Source organism: Sesamum indicum, linkage group LG6, assembly GCF_000512975.1.
Source record: "Sesamum indicum cultivar Zhongzhi No. 13 linkage group LG6, S_indicum_v1.0, whole genome shotgun sequence".
NCBI classification, from domain to species: domain Eukaryota; kingdom Viridiplantae; phylum Streptophyta; class Magnoliopsida; order Lamiales; family Pedaliaceae; genus Sesamum; species Sesamum indicum.
The window spans coordinates 20,613,812-20,634,270 of record NC_026150.1 but is presented as its reverse complement, the minus strand read 5'-3'; the positions used below and the strand labels follow the sequence as shown (position 1 = coordinate 20,634,270).

The 20,459-nt window shown below is 33.7% G+C and overlaps 2 protein-coding genes and 1 long non-coding RNA gene across 3 annotated transcripts; 2 read left to right on the top strand and 1 right to left on the bottom strand.

Moving 5' to 3' along the window:
* On the bottom strand, positions 1,597 to 6,548 carry LOC110012120. Its single transcript, XR_002287248.1, has 2 exons — positions 2,241 to 6,548; positions 1,597 to 2,111 (listed from the first exon to the last, which is right to left on the bottom strand). It is a non-coding gene; the product is annotated as an uncharacterized LOC110012120 (long non-coding RNA).
* Positions 8,965 to 10,371, top strand: LOC105165349 (ankyrin-3-like). The gene has a single exon (XM_011084330.1). The coding sequence runs from the start codon at positions 8,965 to 8,967 to the stop codon at positions 10,369 to 10,371; it is 1,407 nt and encodes a 468-aa protein (XP_011082632.1).
* Positions 17,576 to 18,633, top strand: LOC105165261 (histone H2AX). Its single transcript, XM_011084214.2, has 2 exons — positions 17,576 to 17,864; positions 18,144 to 18,633. The coding sequence occupies exons 1-2, from the start codon at positions 17,661 to 17,663 to the stop codon at positions 18,363 to 18,365; spliced, it is 426 nt and encodes a 141-aa protein (XP_011082516.1). The 5' UTR covers positions 17,576 to 17,660; the 3' UTR covers positions 18,366 to 18,633.

The window sequence follows — 20,459 nt, the reverse complement described above, 5'->3', positions numbered from 1 at the left end:
ATAGAAATATTAAAAAAAGGAAAAAAAACTGTCCGGAAAAAGGTGAGGAGGAGACAAATATAGGACAAAGGTAAAATTAAACAGCATTCATGAGAGCTTCATCCATAATTAAAAGGTTGTAAGATTCTAGTCCTATTGCATCTCTATTTCTTTATTATTATTTTTTGCTAGTGTAAGATTTTATTGGACTTATTGCTGTACTCAACTTAGCCTTTGATATATGAATATAATACACCACTGTGTAAGTCACAATGTACTCTTTTAAAATTTATTATAATTATAAATATTTTTTCTGAAATTAACGTCCGTCTGATAAACACTTTATACAATGGACTATCAGGAGGCTTATTTGTAATTTTTTCAAATAATGAAGTATAATTACAATAAACTTCAAAAATATGTTGTAATTTATCTTATATTATATAACAAATTGTATCTTTTAAAAGAGAGAGAGAGAGAGAGAGAGAGAGAGAGAGAGAGAGAGAAAGAGAGGTGTATGGATATTGTGAGTGCATATAATGGGTCCAAGAAGGAGGGGTGGGCTTGTAAAATGCAGCCATTATCTTGATTGGGAAGCATGCGAACAATAGCGGCCTTTACTTGCAATCACAAGCTGCTCAGTTTTAGAAACTAAGCAAAAAATTGTGAAGGATTGGGGTCCGTTGGATGGGATTAAGGGATTGCACCATTAATATTGAGATATTTGATACGATGATAATTTAGAAGCTTATTCATTTTGTATGAATTATTAAATAATTATTGTGTGATATATCTATTTTTGTAGTTATTATAAGGGATGCACAAAATTGTCCATTTTGAGGGCAAAAACATGTGATCAAATCACAAAATATAAAAACATTTATATTGTTTATGTATACATCATATATTTATATTTTTTTCCCCATCACAACCATATTCAATTCCATCAAAAATCATATTTATTATTATTAATATATATATCTATTAACAATATTAATGATATATATATAAATTGTACAAATTATTATAAATTTTTAACATCAAAAGGAATTTTTATTTTTAAAATTTATGTATTATTTATTTGTCATTCTCTAAATTTAAATTTACAATAAATACTTATCATAATTATTAAAGTGAAATTTAAAATATTTGTTTATTTTAAAGGATTTAAAAATTTTAATTGATTAATCATAACTAATTGTTTATATTTTATTAATTGTTTTAAATAATTATTAAAAATTCTCCAGCCCGCCTTCCTCCTCGTAAAATATCTAATATAATTATCCAGCAAATTATCCTTTTTCCAGGCAAGTTGTTCAGTAGTTAATGATTAATTTGTAAACATTGTCTTCTTCCCTGTAAAAAATCACCTCTCTCACCTCTTCTCTGTTTGAAGGCGACGACGCCCAGCCCGCCTCTTTCTGCCGCTGCCAGCGCTCTCTCATTGTAGAAATCAGAGATCGAATACATGAATATAGAAGAGGAACGCATAGCTTCAACTTATGGACTAAATCTGCTCATTTTCTTATTACTGGAAACTGGAGCCGATGGTTCTTAACTAGCGAGAATCAGGCGGGAAGAAGAAGAAGCAGACCAATTCTAACAGACTTTAACCACTTGGACATGTCAACACTTACGTGGCAGTATAAATAAAAAACATAACACCCACTAATATGAACTAAAAATGCGACTACTTTTTACAACTACATAAGAACTGAGTTGGAGTTGCTGCTTGTTGCTCTGTTACAGCTACTTGCTGATCTGCTACATTTCTGATCATCCCCCCTCAAAATGGACTTGGGGGGAATACACCAAGCCCAGCTTGGACAAAGTAGAACCGAAGACAACACGAGGGAGAAATTTAGTGAACATGTCCGCAATTTGAGACTTTCCAGAGATGTGTGTGGGAAGAAATGACAGTCAATCTTTAAGTGCTTGGTGCGCTCATGAAACACAAGATTAGCAACAATGTGAATAGTAGCCTGGTTGTCACAAAAAACAGGGATAGGTGTAGGAACAATTACAGAAAAATCTTGCAGCAAGTAGGATATCCATTGGAGTTCACAAACTGCGGTCCCAAGGTTCCTATTCTCAGCCTCCTCAGTGGATCGAGCAACTGGTTCTTAGTTTTCCTGAAAGTAAAAGCAGGCCCCAATAAGATGCAATATCCAGTTATGATCGTCAGGAATCAACATAACCAGCCTAATTCATGTCACAATAAGCTGTAAGAGCAAGAGAATTTGCAAAAGGGAAGAAGAGACCTTTATCTAGGCAGCCCTTCAAATAACACATCAAATGAAGAGCAGCATCCATGTGTACCTGCATAGGTCTATGGACAAATTGGCTTAATTGTTGTGCTCCAAAAGAAATATCGGGTCTAGTAAAACTCAAGTAGAGTAGGCGGTCCACTAGCTGACTGGAAGGCTCTAGATTAGTTAAGGGAGTAATGTTATGAGAAGTGAGCTTGAGGCCAGGTGGTAGAGGAGTTGCTGCTGCCTTGTAAGAGACAAGACCAACATCATGAACAGTGTCCCAAATATATTTGTGTTGAGTGGCTGAAGTAACTCCAACTGAACGGGCACTTTCTAAGCCAAGAAAATACTTGATAGAACCAAGATCTTTGATGGTGAATGCTGAGTCCAGGAAATGTTTCACCTGATCAATTTGCGATTGTGCGGAACTAGTAATTAACACATCATCCACATATACTAAGAGAGCAAGGAAACTAGTGGGAATATTTTGTACAAACAGACAATGATTATGAGGCGATTGAGAAAAACCATAGCCATGAATCTTGTTGGTGAGCTCTAGTTTCCACTGGCTGGAAGCTTATTTCAGACCGTGTAAAGATCTCTTCAACTTACATACCTTCCTTGGCTGAACCTGGTAGCCATCTGGAGCAGTTATATAGACATCCTCGTTGAGAAAGCCATGAAGGAAAGCGTTGTTTATGTCCACTTGATGGATGGGCCAATCATGGCTGGAAACAACAACCAACAAAGTCCTCATAGTTACAACTTTAGCCACAGGTGAAAACCTGTCAGTAAGTCCACTCCCTCAATTTGGTTGTACCTTTAGCAACAACCAAAAAATTCTTGTGTGATGAAGCAAGAGTAGATGAATCAATAGCATTATCAAAAGAGGAGTTGCATTCGAAGTCAGTTAACCAAGTAGGTGGTCTTGGTTGTTTATGAGACATTCTAAGGGAAGGAATTGATTGAGGATGATCGGGAACAGAGAGGGAAGAAGGATTGTGTTCCTCAGGATGATCAGGAATAGAGAAGGAACAAAGTTTGTGTTCCTCATGTAGTGTAGAGGGAATAGTACTTGATTCAGAGGAAGATCAGAGGTAGAATCAAGGATGGGAGTAGAGATAGGAATAGAAGCAGAGTCTGAAGAGAACTGAGTTTTTATAAGGGAGAATAAATTCATGAAACACCACATTTTAGAAACAATGGTGGTTTTGTTATCTATACCATACACTTTGCAGGCCTTTTGACTTTGAACATAACCTACGAAGACATAATGAAAAGCCCTATGATCAAACTTAGATTTGTGGAGGGCAGTGTTGGAAGCAAAACATAAGCAACCAAAGGTTCTTAATGTATTATATGTCGGAGGAGTATGATAGAGTAACTCAAAAGGGGACTTCCAACTTAGTGAAGGAGATGATAGTTTATTGATAATGTTTGTGGCTGTGAAATAGAATCAACCCAGAAATGTCTAGGCAAATGAGACTCAAACATAAGAAGCTCTTGCTGCTTGCAACAAATGTTTGTGTTTTCGGTCTAAAACACCATTTTGTTGTGGTGTGTAAATCCAACTTTTCTGGTGTACAATGCCATTTTTCTACAACAGTTCTTGGCAAGGAAGACTAAGAAATTCAGACCCATTATCCGCACGTATGGCTTGATATTTACAGTAAACTGAGTTAAAATCTTTGCAAAGAAAGAAGACAAAATTTGGAGTGTTTGAGATTTGTGGTACAGAAGGAAGGTCCAAGTGACTCCATAATGCTCATAAAAAATGGTTAAAACGTAGTGACATCCTGATAAGGAGGGTTGTTTATAGGGCCCCCAAATATCAATATGAATTAGATAAAAAGGACAGTGCGCATGAGATTTACTTAAGGAAAATGCCATCCTGGACTGCTTAGCTAATGGACAGATAGAGTAGGAATCTCCCTCTTTATTTCTTTCTTTGATGTTCAAACAGGAATATGGCTTAGCACAAGTGGACTAATATAACCTAACCGCTTATGCCACAGTGAATACAATTGTAAGTCAGAAGAATAACAAGCTATATGGTTATTAAGCTGCTGAGACAATGGGACAAATCATTGAGAGGGAAACAACCCAGATCACCAGCTAAGGCCCCTAAATGATCGCTCAATGAAAAGGATGCAGAGATAGCCAGGAGGTTTGCCTAGAAACAATCACCCTTGAAAGAGTGCATAATAGCTCACTGATCGAGCACTCTTACACCGAAGATGAATGGGGCTAAGCGATACAAAGGAATCATGGTCCAAAAAATAGACCCAACCTATCTATTTGTTACTAAAGTAAGTTTAGTCTTCAGGTTCTGCAAAATGCATAAAGATGTGAGAAATAGAAAACTGATAGGTTGAGCTTTACATAACCGAGTTACAAAAAGGAGGTTGTGTTTGAAAAACTAGGAACGAGAAGGACACTTGTGAGGATTAAGTTGGGGAAAAGTCTCATTTCATAAAATGTGTAGCTTGTGCAATACTATTATCAGGAAGATGGATATTTATGCAAGAATGAAAGCAGATGAGTGAGTGAAATATGTTTGCATCAACACACATGTGAGTTGTGGCTCCGGTGGCCACAATCCGAGCAATAAAACAAGGTTTCCCACCAGTATTGTTCAAAATCGTACCTTCCATTTCCTCCATCTGTGCAAAATGCACTTTCACAGGTTCCTGTGGTACTCTATTCTATACAATCTTTAAAGCTTCCATCTTCTGTAACAAGATTGTGACTTGCTGAACTTGCACTAGCCAAAAGAGATTGTTGATCATGCTCATTCACTACATTTGCTCTACCTGCATTCCCAGATTTCCTCCTCTGGTCATTAAGATCTTTGTACCAATCAGGAAACCTATGGATACTAAAACAAGTTTCCTTACAATGCCCAAGTTTGTTACAATTTGAGCACACAAACCCTCTTTTTGTCTGTAGTACCTTTTCTTCTCATATAGTTTTTTGGTCGTGTATGTCCTCTTTGCTCATAACCTCTTGCCTGTAGTGCAGAGCTGTCTCTTGTCTCTGCAAATCCCAGATTCACCTCTCTTTGCCTTTTAACTCTAACACCATTGAATACGCCTTATTCATGTGAAGGAGAGGATCTATTACCAGAATCCGATTTCGAATATTGTCATACAATTCATTTAATCCCATGAGAAATTGAATTAACTGTCCTGGCTCTATTTGATCGACCTTTGCTTTATTGCATCCGCATGTAAATTTACCACATGTACTCATCCCAAAGTTGCTTCAGATTTGTGTAATACACAGTAACACTCAAATCGCCTTGAGACATGGAGCTAATTTGACACTGGATTTTATACAGTAACGGTCAATCACACTCGCCATAGCGTGCCTTCAACTCCAGCCACAGAGATCGCCGAGGATGCATATAAGCATGCATTCACAATATCCTTGGATATTGTGTTCAATATTCAGGTCCTAACCATCGAATCAGTGATTCACCATTGTGGAAGCTCCGTGGAACCCTTTAGCACACGATCCATCAATAAATCCAAGTTTATCCCGTCCATCCAGTGCAATATGCACTAATCTACTCCAAGATAACCAGTTGCTCCCATTCAGTGGAACAGAAATCATCACCATCCTTTGGTGATCTAACACTTGTTTTCATACTCTCATTTCTAGATCCAATATTGCCAGTTGTAACCTCTGGCACAACATTTGACGAATTGGCCATTACAAAAATGTGTTTCAGAGGCATAATTATACACAAATCAATCAACTACAAAATATGCAGAGACCACCAAGATAATGGCTCTGATACCATATAGAAATCAGAGATGGAATACATGAAAATAGAAGAGGAACGCATAGCTTGAACTTGGGATTAAATCTGCTCATTTTCTTATTATTGGAAACTGGAGCTTATGGTTCTTGAGTAGCAAGCATTAGGCGGGAAGAAGAAGAAACATACCAACTAATGTCTAACATACTCTAATCGCTTGGACATGTTAGCTCCTCCGCGTGCAATACAAATAAAAAACGTAACACCCACTAACGTAAATAAAAACGACTACTTTTTACAACTATGAAAGAACAGAGTTGGAATTGTTGTTTGCTGCTTGTTGCTCTGCTGCATTTCTCATCACTCATCTCCCTCTTTTCCCTACTTGATCCCGCCCTCGTCTGCCTACGAGGAGACGCCAGACCCTTCCTTGCCTCCCCTCCTCGATTCTACCAAAACTCCAGACCTCCGCCGCCGCCTCCACCTCATGGGCCAGCGTGATACAACAATACCAACCTCATGGGCCGGATTGCAATTAAGGTACAATCACAACAAATTATGGGCCATGCCTACTTATACGGGCCGGTGCCAAAAAAAGTAAACATTAAGATTGTGTGTGATATCTTGGCTAATATCCTAAAGTAAAGGTACCCTAAATGTAAAAAGGCCTTAATAAAAAAGGAAATATAGAAAAATTCTCAACATTGCAGTTTTGATCTGACAAGACCTTTTACTAAAAAATAGTCCAGTCTCGGGCTGGGCCTCAATTTAGTTGGTCCATGATTGTGCTTTGGTTTAAAATTAAACCCATTTAAAGTCTTAGAATTGGCTGGTCCTAGACTGGGCTTTTTTGAGCTAGCTCATATAGCCCAACCCTTTTTCCACCTTGAGCCATGCATATGCAGCCGAAATGTGGAAAACTTGTGAATATCATGTATGGAAAAAATAAGGGTTAATTATATTTTTCAATCCGAATTATGACTGTTTTTATATTTTGACATATAAACTATTTTTAAGGTCAATTTATTATTTTAACCTTATAAAATTTTGCATTTTGTCATTTGTCATTGTTTTTCCATCAAAATTTGTTGAAAAAGCATCATATGCAATACACATGTGATATTTAAGAGTTATGTTATATGATACTTTTCACATATACACATAATGTAATATTTTTTAAGCAGAAAAATCGACAAAAAGACGGTCATATATGAAAAAATACATATCAAAACAAAAAAACGGACATAGTTTAAATTACAAGATGTAATTTATCAAAAAAAAAAAAAAATGATATCAAAACAAGGTGTTGTTATTGATTCACCTTGTAATCGTCACTTTGGACAAGATAATCATTAGCTGAATATTGTAACTGCAAAGCAGTTCCCATATTGAGTTACAATGGGAGTATTTGGGGTGCAGAAAGAGAAGCAAAAACATCCCAAATTATACCAACAGCAAAGACAAAAACTTGATCACAATAGCACAAAAATCACTTGTTCACTTGTCTTCTACTTCTCATCCTTATTACTATCCTGTCTTTTCCCATTTCATTTCTCCAGTATCCGATCCTTGTGTTCTTGCATAGTACCAGGCCGTACGCTTCTCTCTTTTATTTATTTTTTTTTAAAATCGACAAGATCAATATATCGATACCACATGTTTGAATATTCAACATTTTAACAGATTTTTTTGTTTAATAATTTAAATTTTTTCAATAAATGGTTATTTGCGCTCAAGTTAAAATCTCACTCTTACCTATTTATATAATTTCACGTGTTAAAAATGTTAATATCACATCTCATTCTAACAATACATGCACATAATTGCACAAGAAATATTAAATAAAACTATATTTGGATTTACAAAGTAATTTGTGGGTGGAATAAGGGGAGAATAGGAGGATTTAGGCCTGTCAATAGACATATAATTTTCAGATCTGTCGAGGGTAAGTATCGATTATCATTTAGTTATTTTGTTCATATTAATAAATTCAGCGAATTTTTGCTAAAAAATGGATCTTTTTGCTAAACGAAAGCAAATCTTAAGTATCTTAAATGTAATTTTTTAAACCACAAGAGTATATATGTAATTACTCCAGATCTTGAGGAAGGAGTGCAATTGTCCCTTTAGAAAATGAAAACATTCATACAAGATTTAAATTAGTTAAGTTCGACTAATATGTAAAATAGACAAATTTGTTTGAATTCAAATCTTAAAAGTATCATAAAATGAAAGTCGAACGCAGATTCAAATGGACAAAAAAATTATGCCAAAATTAAAATACTTTTTTCATGCTTAACTTAATTTTTTCATTACTGATTCTTACATTTTTATGTAAATTTAAAATTTGAAAATTTTTATTTTTTCAAATCTATAAAAAAAAAAAAAAAAGAAGAAGAAGAAGAAGTAACACAAGATTCAACTCATAAGACTCGGATCGAATCTTGAATATAAATTGGGTAAGACCTATTGGATATTTTATAGATAGAATTCCAATAGAATCTACAATGAATTATGGGTAGTTGCAGGATTTGGATGTGGAGGCCTAGAAGGTTGTTGTCTACACATTACTCAGAAGCTGCAACTGTTGACCAAGTCGAAGCAGATTTATAGAAATTGTCCAAGTAACATGTTGTGTTGGCCGGGTCAAGAAGTTGCACACTTTTCATCCTTTTCCCTAAATTAAACACAGGCTTGGCATGTTTTGTCCTGTAACTTGGCCAAAAGTTGCTCATTTTTTCAAATTTTCTCATTTTCATTGTCTCATCTGTTCTTCAATGTCCTTGTCTTCCATCATAACACACCAATCATATTTCATTAATAAACCCTTGTGGGAATACAATGCCAATTATAATACTAAAACTGCTGTCTTAAACAATGAAGATATAGTGTAATAGCATAACATATGACCCCCCCATTACCATCATCCTTCACCTAATCCATCTCCAAGTTCCCAATTCAGTTCATGAGATGGACAGACTGATCAAGCCCGACGTGCAGGCCGTCGACGTTTTTTTCGTCAGATGGCAGAAATGTGGCGGAGCTTTCAAGCTAACCAACCTGATGCACACCATGTCCGTCGCCGTTTGCCTCAAGCTGTCTGATCCGTCGCTCTTCTCTGTCTTGAAACCTTTCTCTATTATCCCACCTCTCACAACTTCATCCTTCACTTTAGTCCTCAACGAGCCGCGCGATCAGCCTCCTTTCTCGTCTCCTCCGTGCACGATCCTTGTCCGGTCCTCCATGCTTCCCACCGGGAAAGCCCATCAGGATGATCTCCACAGGCTGTTCTCGAAACCTGGGCCGCATATATTTAAGGATGCCGTGATTCCTATATCCTTTGTCGGCCCCCATGTTGCTGAGTTTCTTCTTTCGCCGTCTTCCGTGTCCCTGGAGATCAATTTTCTCTTCTCAAAGGCCATTTCTTGGTGTGATGAATCTCAGCTCACTTCTTTGCTCAGACTTGCTGTGGAGAATGGGAAATCACACTTCGTTTCTGCCCTGATTGAGGCTGGTGCGGATGTTAACCACAGGGATGCTGAGGGAGAATCGCTTATGTCGTCGGCTGTTAAGTCTGGAAATGCTGATGCTGTGCAGATCTTGATTGAATCAGGTTATGTAATAGACAATGAAATCGATCGGTTTTTACACGTTGCCGCTGCTATGAACCGGGTGGATATAATGGAAATCTTGTGTTTAGGCTACCCGGATATCAACCTGAATTCAGTGAATTCTCAGGGCCAAACAGCACTTCATCTTGCAGCCATTCAGGGTCAAGTAGAAGCCCTTCAGTTTCTTGTTCCAATAGGTAGTGAAGTTGATGTCACAGATCGAGAGGGGTGGACTCCGCTCCATTATGCTGCCCACGAAGGCCATATCGAGACATCAGAGTTCTTGCTACACCACTCAGTTTATGCAAAATACGCGGTCACTAAAGAAGGCAAAACCGCATATGCCTTGGCAGTCGAAAATGGCTACTCCGACCTCTACGACATGCTACATTTAAGCGACTCGTTGCACAGAGCTGCAAGAATAGACGACGTGCACACCATGAAGAGTTGCTTAGCTCAAGGGGCTAACGTTAACCGGACGGATCAAAACGGATGGACTCCTCTGCACAGAGCAGCATTCAAAGGGCACATGGAGAGTGTGAAGCTTCTGCTTAACTACGGAGCTCGGATCGATCTGGTGGACGGGACGGGGTATACGGCTCTTCTTCGGGCAGTCGAGGCGGGGCACGTGCAGGTGGCCATGTATCTTGTGGCTCATGGGGCTAAAGCTAGCCTCAAGAGCTTGAAGGAAAAGGCGCCTTCTGATCATATGGAGTGTTTCAAGAATCATCATAGTACTCTACTGAATCCTTCAGATAGGGATTAAACAGGAAAATCAATCATGTTTAGGTCTAATTCTGGAGCAATCCCCCTTTTTTTCTTGTACATAAAAGTTTTGTGGCTTTCCTGCAATGTGTTCATAGTTTGATGGATGCCTCTTAGCAGTCAGCAGTCAATCAATACTTTGGATGAGTCCTAATTTAGAATTGAATTTTCTCTAATTTTGTTATTGAAGTATTTAATTTATACACGTCATTGACGTTATTCAAGGACAATAATTTATTGATAAATAAATAAATAATTATGTTTAATAATACAAATACATCAACCATTTGCAAATTTATAAGTATATTTCTTGAATTTGTAGTTGTAATTACAAGTACAAGATCTACCCAATACAGGGCCGTAAACGATTCAAATTGAGCCGAATACACCATTATTCAAATTTGTTTGAATTGTCATCGAGTTTCAAAATTTGCGTTTGGATTCAGTTTAGTTAGTTATCTAATCTAGCTCGAAAGAATTTTAATTAGATCAAACATGTGCCGATCTCTAATAATCTGATATCGAATAAATTTTTATGGATAACTTTTAATTAAATATCGAATAATTTGATTCATTTTTCATACTTAACTCAATAACGAAATTTTACACAAACACCGTATGAGTACATTGCATTAACACCCCTTAAGGAGCTGCATCTATAATTTTACAAGGGTCATAAAATATTTGTGTAATTCAATTTACCTGGATGAGTGTGGATATAATTTACTCTTAAGTAATTATATTGTCCAAATTAGATGGATTATTCTATGGTACTATTAAGACAATGCTTGAATTAGTTGCAATGTCATTATCATGGCTTAATCATCAGTAGCTAGAAACAAAAGCCAAAAGTCCACTTTTTTGCTTACAATGTAGCTTTATTATTAAATTTCAAATAGCCTAGACTAGTATAAGACTTCATTTTTCTAAAGGGGAATTTGTATTTTTGGTCCCATACGATAAAATGTATTGTATTTTTAATCTCATAATTTACGGGCTTAGTACATTGAGTTTCATAAAATAAATATTATAATATTTTTTATCCCATATGATAAAATTGTAGTACATTTTGTCTCGTAGTATCTAAAGTTGGGACCAAATGTGCCAGATTTTTATCGTATGGGACCAAAAATATTACAATATTTATTTTATGAGATTAAATATGCTAAATTTATAAACTATAGGACCAAAAGTGCAACATACCTTATCGTGTGGGACTAAAAGTGTAATTTCCTTTTTTTTTTTTTGTCTAAATTTGAATCCAATAAATTTTATTTCCCAAATATTAACACGCCTGAAACTTTGACAAATGGCTTGCTTGAATTAAACTTGAGTATGTGAATCTCATGTGGTTTCTTCCTTATTCTCTGGGACTAAAAGTGTAATTTCCTTTTTTTTTTTTTGTCTAAATTTGAATCCAATAAATTTTATTTCCCAAATATTAACACGCCTGAAACTTTGACAAATGGCTTGCTTGAATTAAACTTGAGTATGTGAATCTCATGTGGTTTCTTCCTTATTCTCATTGATATAAACTTTCAATTCAATTAAAAATTAAAATTAGATAAAATATTAGTGTTTTTTTAACTGAATGAGTTATTATTAATTATTTAGAAAAATGTCTAAAAAAAATCATAGATTCTTATATTTTTCTTAATTTAAATTATAATTTGCTTATCTTATAGTATTGTTGATGGAACATAATTGTGGTTCAGTTTATGCATTTTCTTTTTTACGAGCGTTGATACATTGATGTGAGTTATTTACATGATGTCTCTCTAACAATTTGAAAACATCACTAAAATTAAGTGTAGTCTAAAATTATTAAGAAACGAACAATGCTAAATTTCATTTAAATTGCTACTACATATAAGGTTTATCGTAAATAGTGAAAAAAATATATATATATAAATCTTCTAAATAGAGCTCGTCGACGGTATCTACATCTGCGCATATATAGCACTTTTTGTCCTTAAAATTGATATAATTATAAATAGGGTTAAATACATTTTGCCCATTTGAATTATTCATCGTGTAACATTTACCACTCTAAACTAACAAATGTAACACTTACCACCTTGGTTGGACAAAAATACCCCTCATGCCTTGAGCAATTATATTATTTTCGATATATTTTACTATTTTGCACGTTAAATCATCACTAAATTATTTTTAATAAGTGAATAAGTTGAATTCAAAGTGAAGTATAAATTAACACACACACACACACATATATATATATATATATATATTAGATGCATGATAAATATAATATAACCAACAACTCATATATACTTCTCAAAAGAAATTGACAAATATATATGCTTAACCAAAATTTAAAGATTTTTAAAAAAATGAATAAAAATATTTTATCATAATTTTTTTAAAAGAATATGTTAAGAAACCTATATGTAATTATTTATTTTTATCTAAAAGAATAAATAGTTATAACTTAATTTTATTATTAAATTAATAAAATATTTTCATAAATTTTTTTTGTATATTTATTGTACTCATTTATTAGTTAACTTTTAATTTGTAAAATTAATAAAATTCAAACTATTTAACTCACTAATTATACAGATATTTTTCTAATTATTTTTTAAATTAAACTTAAAATGCAAAATTATTATAAAAAAAAAGAAAAAAAATTCTTTTGTATATTTATTGTACTCAAAAATTTCCATTCTCTTGTTCCTAATTTTATAATTTTTTTTATAATTTTAGCGCCCTTCATCCAAATATTACATAATTTCATAAAAACATTAGGGGTAGGCACTTTCTCACACAATAAGGAATATTCGTAATTATGTCAAATTTCAAGGGAGTTAATTATAATTTATCCTTAACAATTTTAATGTGATTGTGAGAGTAATGTTTATACAGAACAGTGATTGGTGCAGAAAAATTAAAGAATAAAGCTAGAAAAATGAGTTAGATGAAAAATAAAGATAAATTATTTGGCTTGCATCTATCATTTAGATCATTCAAATCACTACTTCTGATTTATAGTCCAATTCTGATTTGCTGTCAATTAATGAGATTTTAACCTGACAATTTCATGATTTTACAAGAATGACCTCAAGGGTTATGATTGTATTAAACGTGTGAATATTTATTTCACTTATGCAATTCATTTTATGTCATTAATTGTTGACAATTGTTAGGCATTAATGGGCATGAAATTGACGAATAAGGCTTTATTCGATCAGTAAGGTTGGAGTCTCACAACTTTTTGGTTGTGACACTAAAAGAATTATAATATTTAACTCAAATCAATTCTCATGCTTAATAATAAATAGTCGAAATAAATAATTATTGGTTACGGTCACGCAACAATTGTTGACCGTACTTTTTGTAAGGGTGGCTAAAATATTTGCCGTGGCTCTTACTGGTGGTAAATAATTTTTTTTATGGTGAAAAAGCCAGCTTTTTGCATCAGTTTTATTTAACCATAGTTAATAATAGTCATTTATTATAATTTTTTTTCATAACCACTAATATTATAGTCAATAATAATTTTTTTTTCTAGCGGAGTTTGAGTCCCACGAATGAGGGTGGTGGTCTACTTCTATAGTAATTTGTTGTTGTTTTTTAATCTTATTTGAACAAATTCATCAACTTGAGTTATTAAAATAATAAATCTATTTTTAAATTTGAATAACGTAATGAATTGCATATTATTGGAAACAAAAGTAAAAATTGAGCATGATGTTATGATTGAATGACTAATTATTCTAATTGATATAATAAAAATGTAGTTAATATTTATTTTCTTGTGTAAAAATATTATAAAGAATAAATTCTTATTTTAAACAAAAGAAAAAAAATTGAGAAAAATAGATACACGTAAATATGGGCCACTAGTGATTGACGGGCCCAATATTCTTGTTGGGCCTTGAGAGACTGTTATCAGCCCAAATTCAAATACTTATGAAGCTATGAGTCTAGGATTTATTTGATAAAATCAAATAAATTTCATTTGGGCTTTTAAAAATTAATTGGGTTAATTCTATAGAGGCCCCAGCCTATAGGTTTAACTTATTTTTGAATTAAGCCCAACAATATATATATGTGTGTAGCCCTAGCTTGAATATATATATATATATATATTTATATGTGATATATGTATATATATATATGAAGTTGTAAGGATGAGGGAGTTATTGCTTGAGTACTTATAGTACTAGTAGATAGTATACCATAGGGACACACATTGTACCTATTTTTGACTTGACATGCAATGTATACATCAATACATACAACAAGTACATAAGATGTCACTTGTGTGTGTGTGAATATTGTATAGACTTGTATATATGTCATTATATATGATAGGAAAGACAACGCTACTCCTTCTTCATACTTATTATCTTGACAACTCTCTTCTCCCTCTTTTTCTCTATATTCTTGTTCTTCTTGAACTAGTTTCAAGTTAGAGTAAGGTCCTCTTAAGTTTGATATACTAAGTTAATAGTATAATCAAGTCTCTTGTACTACATACACTTTACCTCTAACAAGATTTGGTATAGACCACCATGTAGCGTAGTGTGTGTTCGACGTAGAGAAAATCTCGTTGATCTTTGCGTGAGCACACGTTTGGAAGAGAAAAGTTTGAAAAAAGTCTTCAAATCGAAAAGATAAAATTTTGTGATTACATTTTCGTCACTCTATATTATAATAGCCACTTGTATTATACTTATTGAGTACTGAATGCCTGGGATTATGGGACTAGTTCCCTTTCAGTTTAAAATCTTAATATGCTTATTTTTATGCTTTCGTTGCATTCTTGTCAAGTCCTGAGCTATATCGATTCTTTCGATGGTATCAAAGCACAGTTCGACACTTGTTGCAATTGTTCATGTGATGTTATGCTTTATGTAATGTAGATAGTTGCTTTAATTTTGATTAAGCATGATTTACATGTTTTTTTATGTATGATTATGTGATAGAAAATTTTTTGTGTTGTATTTTAACTTTTGTATATCATATGATGTTTTAAAAATATTTTAAAGCATTTTTAATGGTTCAGTTTTTGTTTATTCAAATAAATAAAGAAAAGGAAGAATGAACAAAAATGTTTGTGGCCTAGGAATAGCATTACTTCATATTAAATATTGTATTCACTTGGATAAGACTTCTGCACTACTTGTTTACTTCATAATATTATTGTGTTAAGCTTTGGTGGATAAATAAGCCAATTGTTTAAAGACGTGAATAGCAAACTTGACTAAATCATCAATTTACACTTTTGCCCACACCTTTAATACAATCAAATCACTATCTACTACCATCTTTCACCCAACCACTTCATCTTCTTTCTCAAACTCGTTTCTTCATTATCTTCTCCAAATCCTGGCAACCCATCAATTAGAGGAGGCTTCTTGATCCGGCTTGTTCATGCTCGATCTCGATCAAAGATCACGATCTCTCCATGTTATCACACCAAATCTGATATTTGAAGATAAAATAAAAAAAAATAAACTAGTCGGGTTCGTTCCCGACGATGACACTCCGATGTTTAAGTAAGTTTGTGGTAGAAAAAAAAATTGACAATCTAAATATGCAAGTAAAAAGTAGTGTCTCAAAAGTATCTCTCATTGTCATGGCGTAGGTTATTTATAGGGTCCTTTTTGTGGGTCCCATCCTTCTACACGTGTTATCTCTAAAGATGCTCATGCAATGACTAAGCGTTGCCTCAGAACGCCACCTGTTTGGGTCCCTATATGGGTCGGATCCTAGTTTTCCTGACCCAAAAGAAATGTCCAGGATCCACAATGAACAACGACCAACAAAGCAACCACATCTTGCGACCTCTAGAATGTCCTTGGCCCACACTGATCCGCGACCATCGATGGGCTACATCTCCCGATCTCTGTTTTTCAATAAAATCTCCATCATAATTCCCCCACTTCTTCCAAATGTAATTAATTACTTTGGGAGAAGTTTAAATATTTCTTCCAAAGCACCCACTGGCTCGCTTGGTCGCACCTTTCATCGCATTACCCATCATCCAAGCTAGGGTTGAAGTTGTAACGGTCACCTGGCAATCGAAACACCACAGCAATTAAGAGGGTGACACGTGTCAATAATCTGGCGGTGAGCTCAATTCTCGAAGCGACGCGATCTTTCCTAGATCGAATGATCTTTCTCAGATCCTGCGATCTTCTTCAGATCTAGCGATCTTTCCCAAATCGAATGATCTTTCGCAGATCCTCTGCACATTATGGGGCGAATAGGGACTAGTAGCGAGCCAATGACATAGTAGTGGGCAACACTTTTACTAGTAAACAACTAATATCCATATTAATTGACCTTAGTAAATATGGGTTTAGATTAGTTAATGAGATTGTATTTTATATTAAATCATAATGTCAAATCAATATATTTTTAATAAGAGTGTGTATAAATAAATATTTTTTTACTTTAATTATTATTTCAAAAACTGAAAACGGGAAATGGAAACATAAGAAAGAGTTTCTCTAAAAAAACATGATAATTTTGACACTATCATCTACTTATATTTTTCATCATAGTTTCGATGGTAACGTAAAGATTTTTTTCTGATTGAATAAACGGAAGGAAATTTCAAACCGAGCATATAAGTGAGAAAAATGAGGTTTATGTACGGTATAATTGCAATTTTGATTTTCAAACAAAATCAAGTAACTTTGGTTCTCAAATAATTTAAAATTGCAGTTTTGGTCCTCAAATTATTTTTTTGGTATTAATTCTTAGTCATTTCGTTAATAAAATTATTAAAGTTAATGAAAGTTTCATATGAAGGGGAAAAAATAGCCATTTTTATTTTATTTTGGGGTATTTTTTAAATTTTGGCACCATATACCAGTTCTCCTCGCCCCCCTCCCCATTTTTCTTCAAGCTTCAAAAGAGAAAAAAAATAAATTTAATCAATAAATAATCTATATAATATTAAAAAAATATTATCAATAATCTATGTTGTATATAATACAAAACTACATAAATAACTTTATTTGATAATCAAAATTGTATTTATCGCGCTGTATTTCTAGATGTCCAGGTCTACTTCTTAACGCGCCAAAATTGTTCCGCGAGCGCAAAAATTTGAAACCCTTTTGCTTTTCGCTCCACTAATATCCTTGCCAGGCTGGCAATCCGGAGCGCATCCCACCAACCAATCAAAATCCACCCTGCTTTCCTATATAATACCCTATTTCACCTCGCCTCAACTTCATCACTGACCAAAACATTTTCGCTCGAATCCTCTCAGTGGCTAGGGTTTCTGAATCAGTATTCGCACTCGGAAATATGAGTTCTAACGCAGCAGCCTCAACGAAGGGCGGTAGGGGCAAGCCTAAATCCTCGAAATCTGTCTCCCGTTCGTCGAAAGCTGGCCTTCAATTTCCTGTTGGCAGAATAGCGCGTTTTCTCAAGGCTGGTAAATACGCAGAGCGTGTCGGCGCTGGCGCACCCGTTTACCTCTCCGCCGTTCTTGAGTATCTTGCTGCTGAGGTAATGTGGCTTGGGTGTTTGCTGTTAATTTTCTTATTTTTTCTAATACTCTGTTTTGATGGTGGGAATTGCACTTTGAAGATGCCTTTTGTTAATGATCTTTTTGTGGCTTGAAAGTGATTCTTGTGGTTGATTCGGTTTTTCGAAAAGGGAAACTTTAATTTGTATCAGTTTTTTCAGTCGTTTCTTCATTTTATCTTTGATTTCCTCTGCTAAATTTGGGATCTAAGAAAAGTTATGGTTTTGGTGAATCTAATTTTTTTTTGGTTTATGGTTTAGGTTTTGGAGCTTGCGGGCAATGCGGCAAGGGACAACAAGAAGAACAGAATTGTGCCAAGGCACATACAGTTGGCGGTGAGGAATGATGAGGAATTAAGCAAGTTGTTGGGGAATGTTACAATTGCAAATGGTGGTGTGTTGCCTAACATTCACCAAACTCTGTTGCCGAAGAAGGCTGGTGGAAAAGACAAAGAGATTGGATCTGCTTCACAAGAATTCTAGGGCTTCGTTGTGAATTAGGCATATTAGTTGCTGGTTGCTTTTATGAAGGGTTTGGATCGACTGAGTTGCCATGATGTTTGGTCCATGTAAAACCCTAGTTTTGGAGTGTTTGGAGTACATATAGTGGTATGGATGAACGATGATTAATCTCTATATCAATAGTATTTTAATTTGCAATCCCGTCTCTGATGGCCTTGATTTCCAAACAGTGTGCTTCCATTTTGCGGAATATGTTTATGTTGATTGATTACTTTTTGGTCTATTCTTATCATACGGAATCACAAACTTTTCCTGTACCTAATGTTTAACAACTGCAAATTCTGTTGCTCTACCCTGCCGTGAACCAAACGAATGCATTTCTTATGTTCTTCCCCAGGCATCTTCTTGATTGGAATTGCAAAACGCAGGGTGCATCTAGTAATTGGTAGAACTGAATTCTTTTTCCTGTTGCTGGCACTTGGGTTGCTCTTGTCTGACTCCTAGTGAAAGATTTAAGCTATCATCACCATTCTTCAATTTTGCTGGACAACATCAACCATCGCCTTCTTAATTTAAGCACTTCCATCCCCCTTTTTATTTGAGAACTGGCCACCGCAAAGCTCTGCAGAACTGTTTGTATGTGGGTGGCTATTGGGCTCATGCCTTCTCGATCATCTCACTCGATTGAAGAAAGACAGATCTCTTCCTCAAATCGATACCATAAGAACCTTGGCGCACTCTTCCGGAAAATTGTGTAACATGGAGCGAATCCAAAATTACCTGCTTTTGAGAGCGAAGGCATGACTTTAGTCGAGCAAGCTAAGACTTTTGTGAAAAGAGTCGTTCTGTTCTTTCTAGTCGTAGGCAATGGGTGGTCTTCCTACATGGGATTGATTTGTTGAAGCCTTCTAAGCCCGTCCATTGCCGTAATATTTTTGTGTATATAATTTTGTAATAATTATATTTACACTATTTCACCTATCATTTTTTTACACAAATTATTCTTGTTTTTTGAAAAATTATAGAAATCATCCCTTATAGTTTTTAAAACCAAAAAATATCCTTATTATTTAGGTCAACTTTTAAAATAATTTTTTAAAAACAGAAATGCTCTTAGGGTTTTTTGTAATTATTAAAAGTAGATAATGTGTCAAAATAATATTCATGAAGATAAATAATATTTTTACTATTTATACTAATTTTTAAATTATTTATTAACTTTTTTTATTAAATCTTTATATAAAATTACACCTTTTAATAATTAAAATATTCAATTATTCAATTAATATATAAACAAAATTAATTAATAGATTATAAGTTTAAATTAAAAAGTTATCACAATTGTATAAATTATTTGAAATTATTAAAGTTAAAAGATCAGTATCCACTACTTTTATTTTAATTAAGTTTTACTAAAATGAAAATAAAAAATACCATTTATGTATTTTATATAAATTTAATTAGAATTAACAGAATAAAATAATTTATAAATATAATAAGAATTAATAAAATAAAATAATTTATTTATTAAAAAATATTTTAATAAAATGGGGGTTAGGGTGGCATGACGGTGTAGTTGGGGAAGAAGGGATACTTTTTTTTTAATAAAACGGGGGTTAGGGTGGGCATGACGGTGCAGTTGGGGAAGAAGGATAATTTTTTTTAAATAAATAATTTAATAATATTAATTCTAATATAGTTTTAGTAAAGTTTAGTTATAAATAAAAATAGAGGATAAATAATCTTTTAATTTAATAATTTTACTAAGAGATAATTTATATATTAATTAAATAATTTAATATTTTAATTATTAAAAGGTGTAATATAGAGATTCAATAAAAATAATTAATAATTTATATTTAAATTAAAATTAGTATAAATAATAGTAAAAAAATATACGGGGTCGTATTACTCATCTTAAAAAAAATATTTTGATATTCCTTCTAGTTTTTGATAATTATAGAAACACTCCTGAGGAATAATTTATATTTAAATTAAAATTAGTATAAATAATAGTAAAAAAATATACGGGGTCGTATTACTCATCTTAAAAAAAATATTTTGATATTCCTTCTAGTTTTTGATAATTATAAAAACACTCTTGAGGGTATTTCT

Bases quoted from the DNA above. Each gene is read 5' to 3' on its own strand.
- LOC105165349 (XM_011084330.1), top strand. From the start codon at position 8,965: ATGGACAGACTGATCAAGCCCGACGTGCAGGCCGTCGACGTTTTTTTC.
- LOC105165261 (XM_011084214.2), top strand. From the start codon at position 17,661: ATGAGTTCTAACGCAGCAGCCTCAACGAAGGGCGGTAGGGGCAAGCCT. The intron at 17,865-18,143 runs GTAATGTGGCTT...TTTATGGTTTAG, and splicing joins TTGAGTATCTTGCTGCTGAG to GTTTTGGAGCTTGCGGGCAA.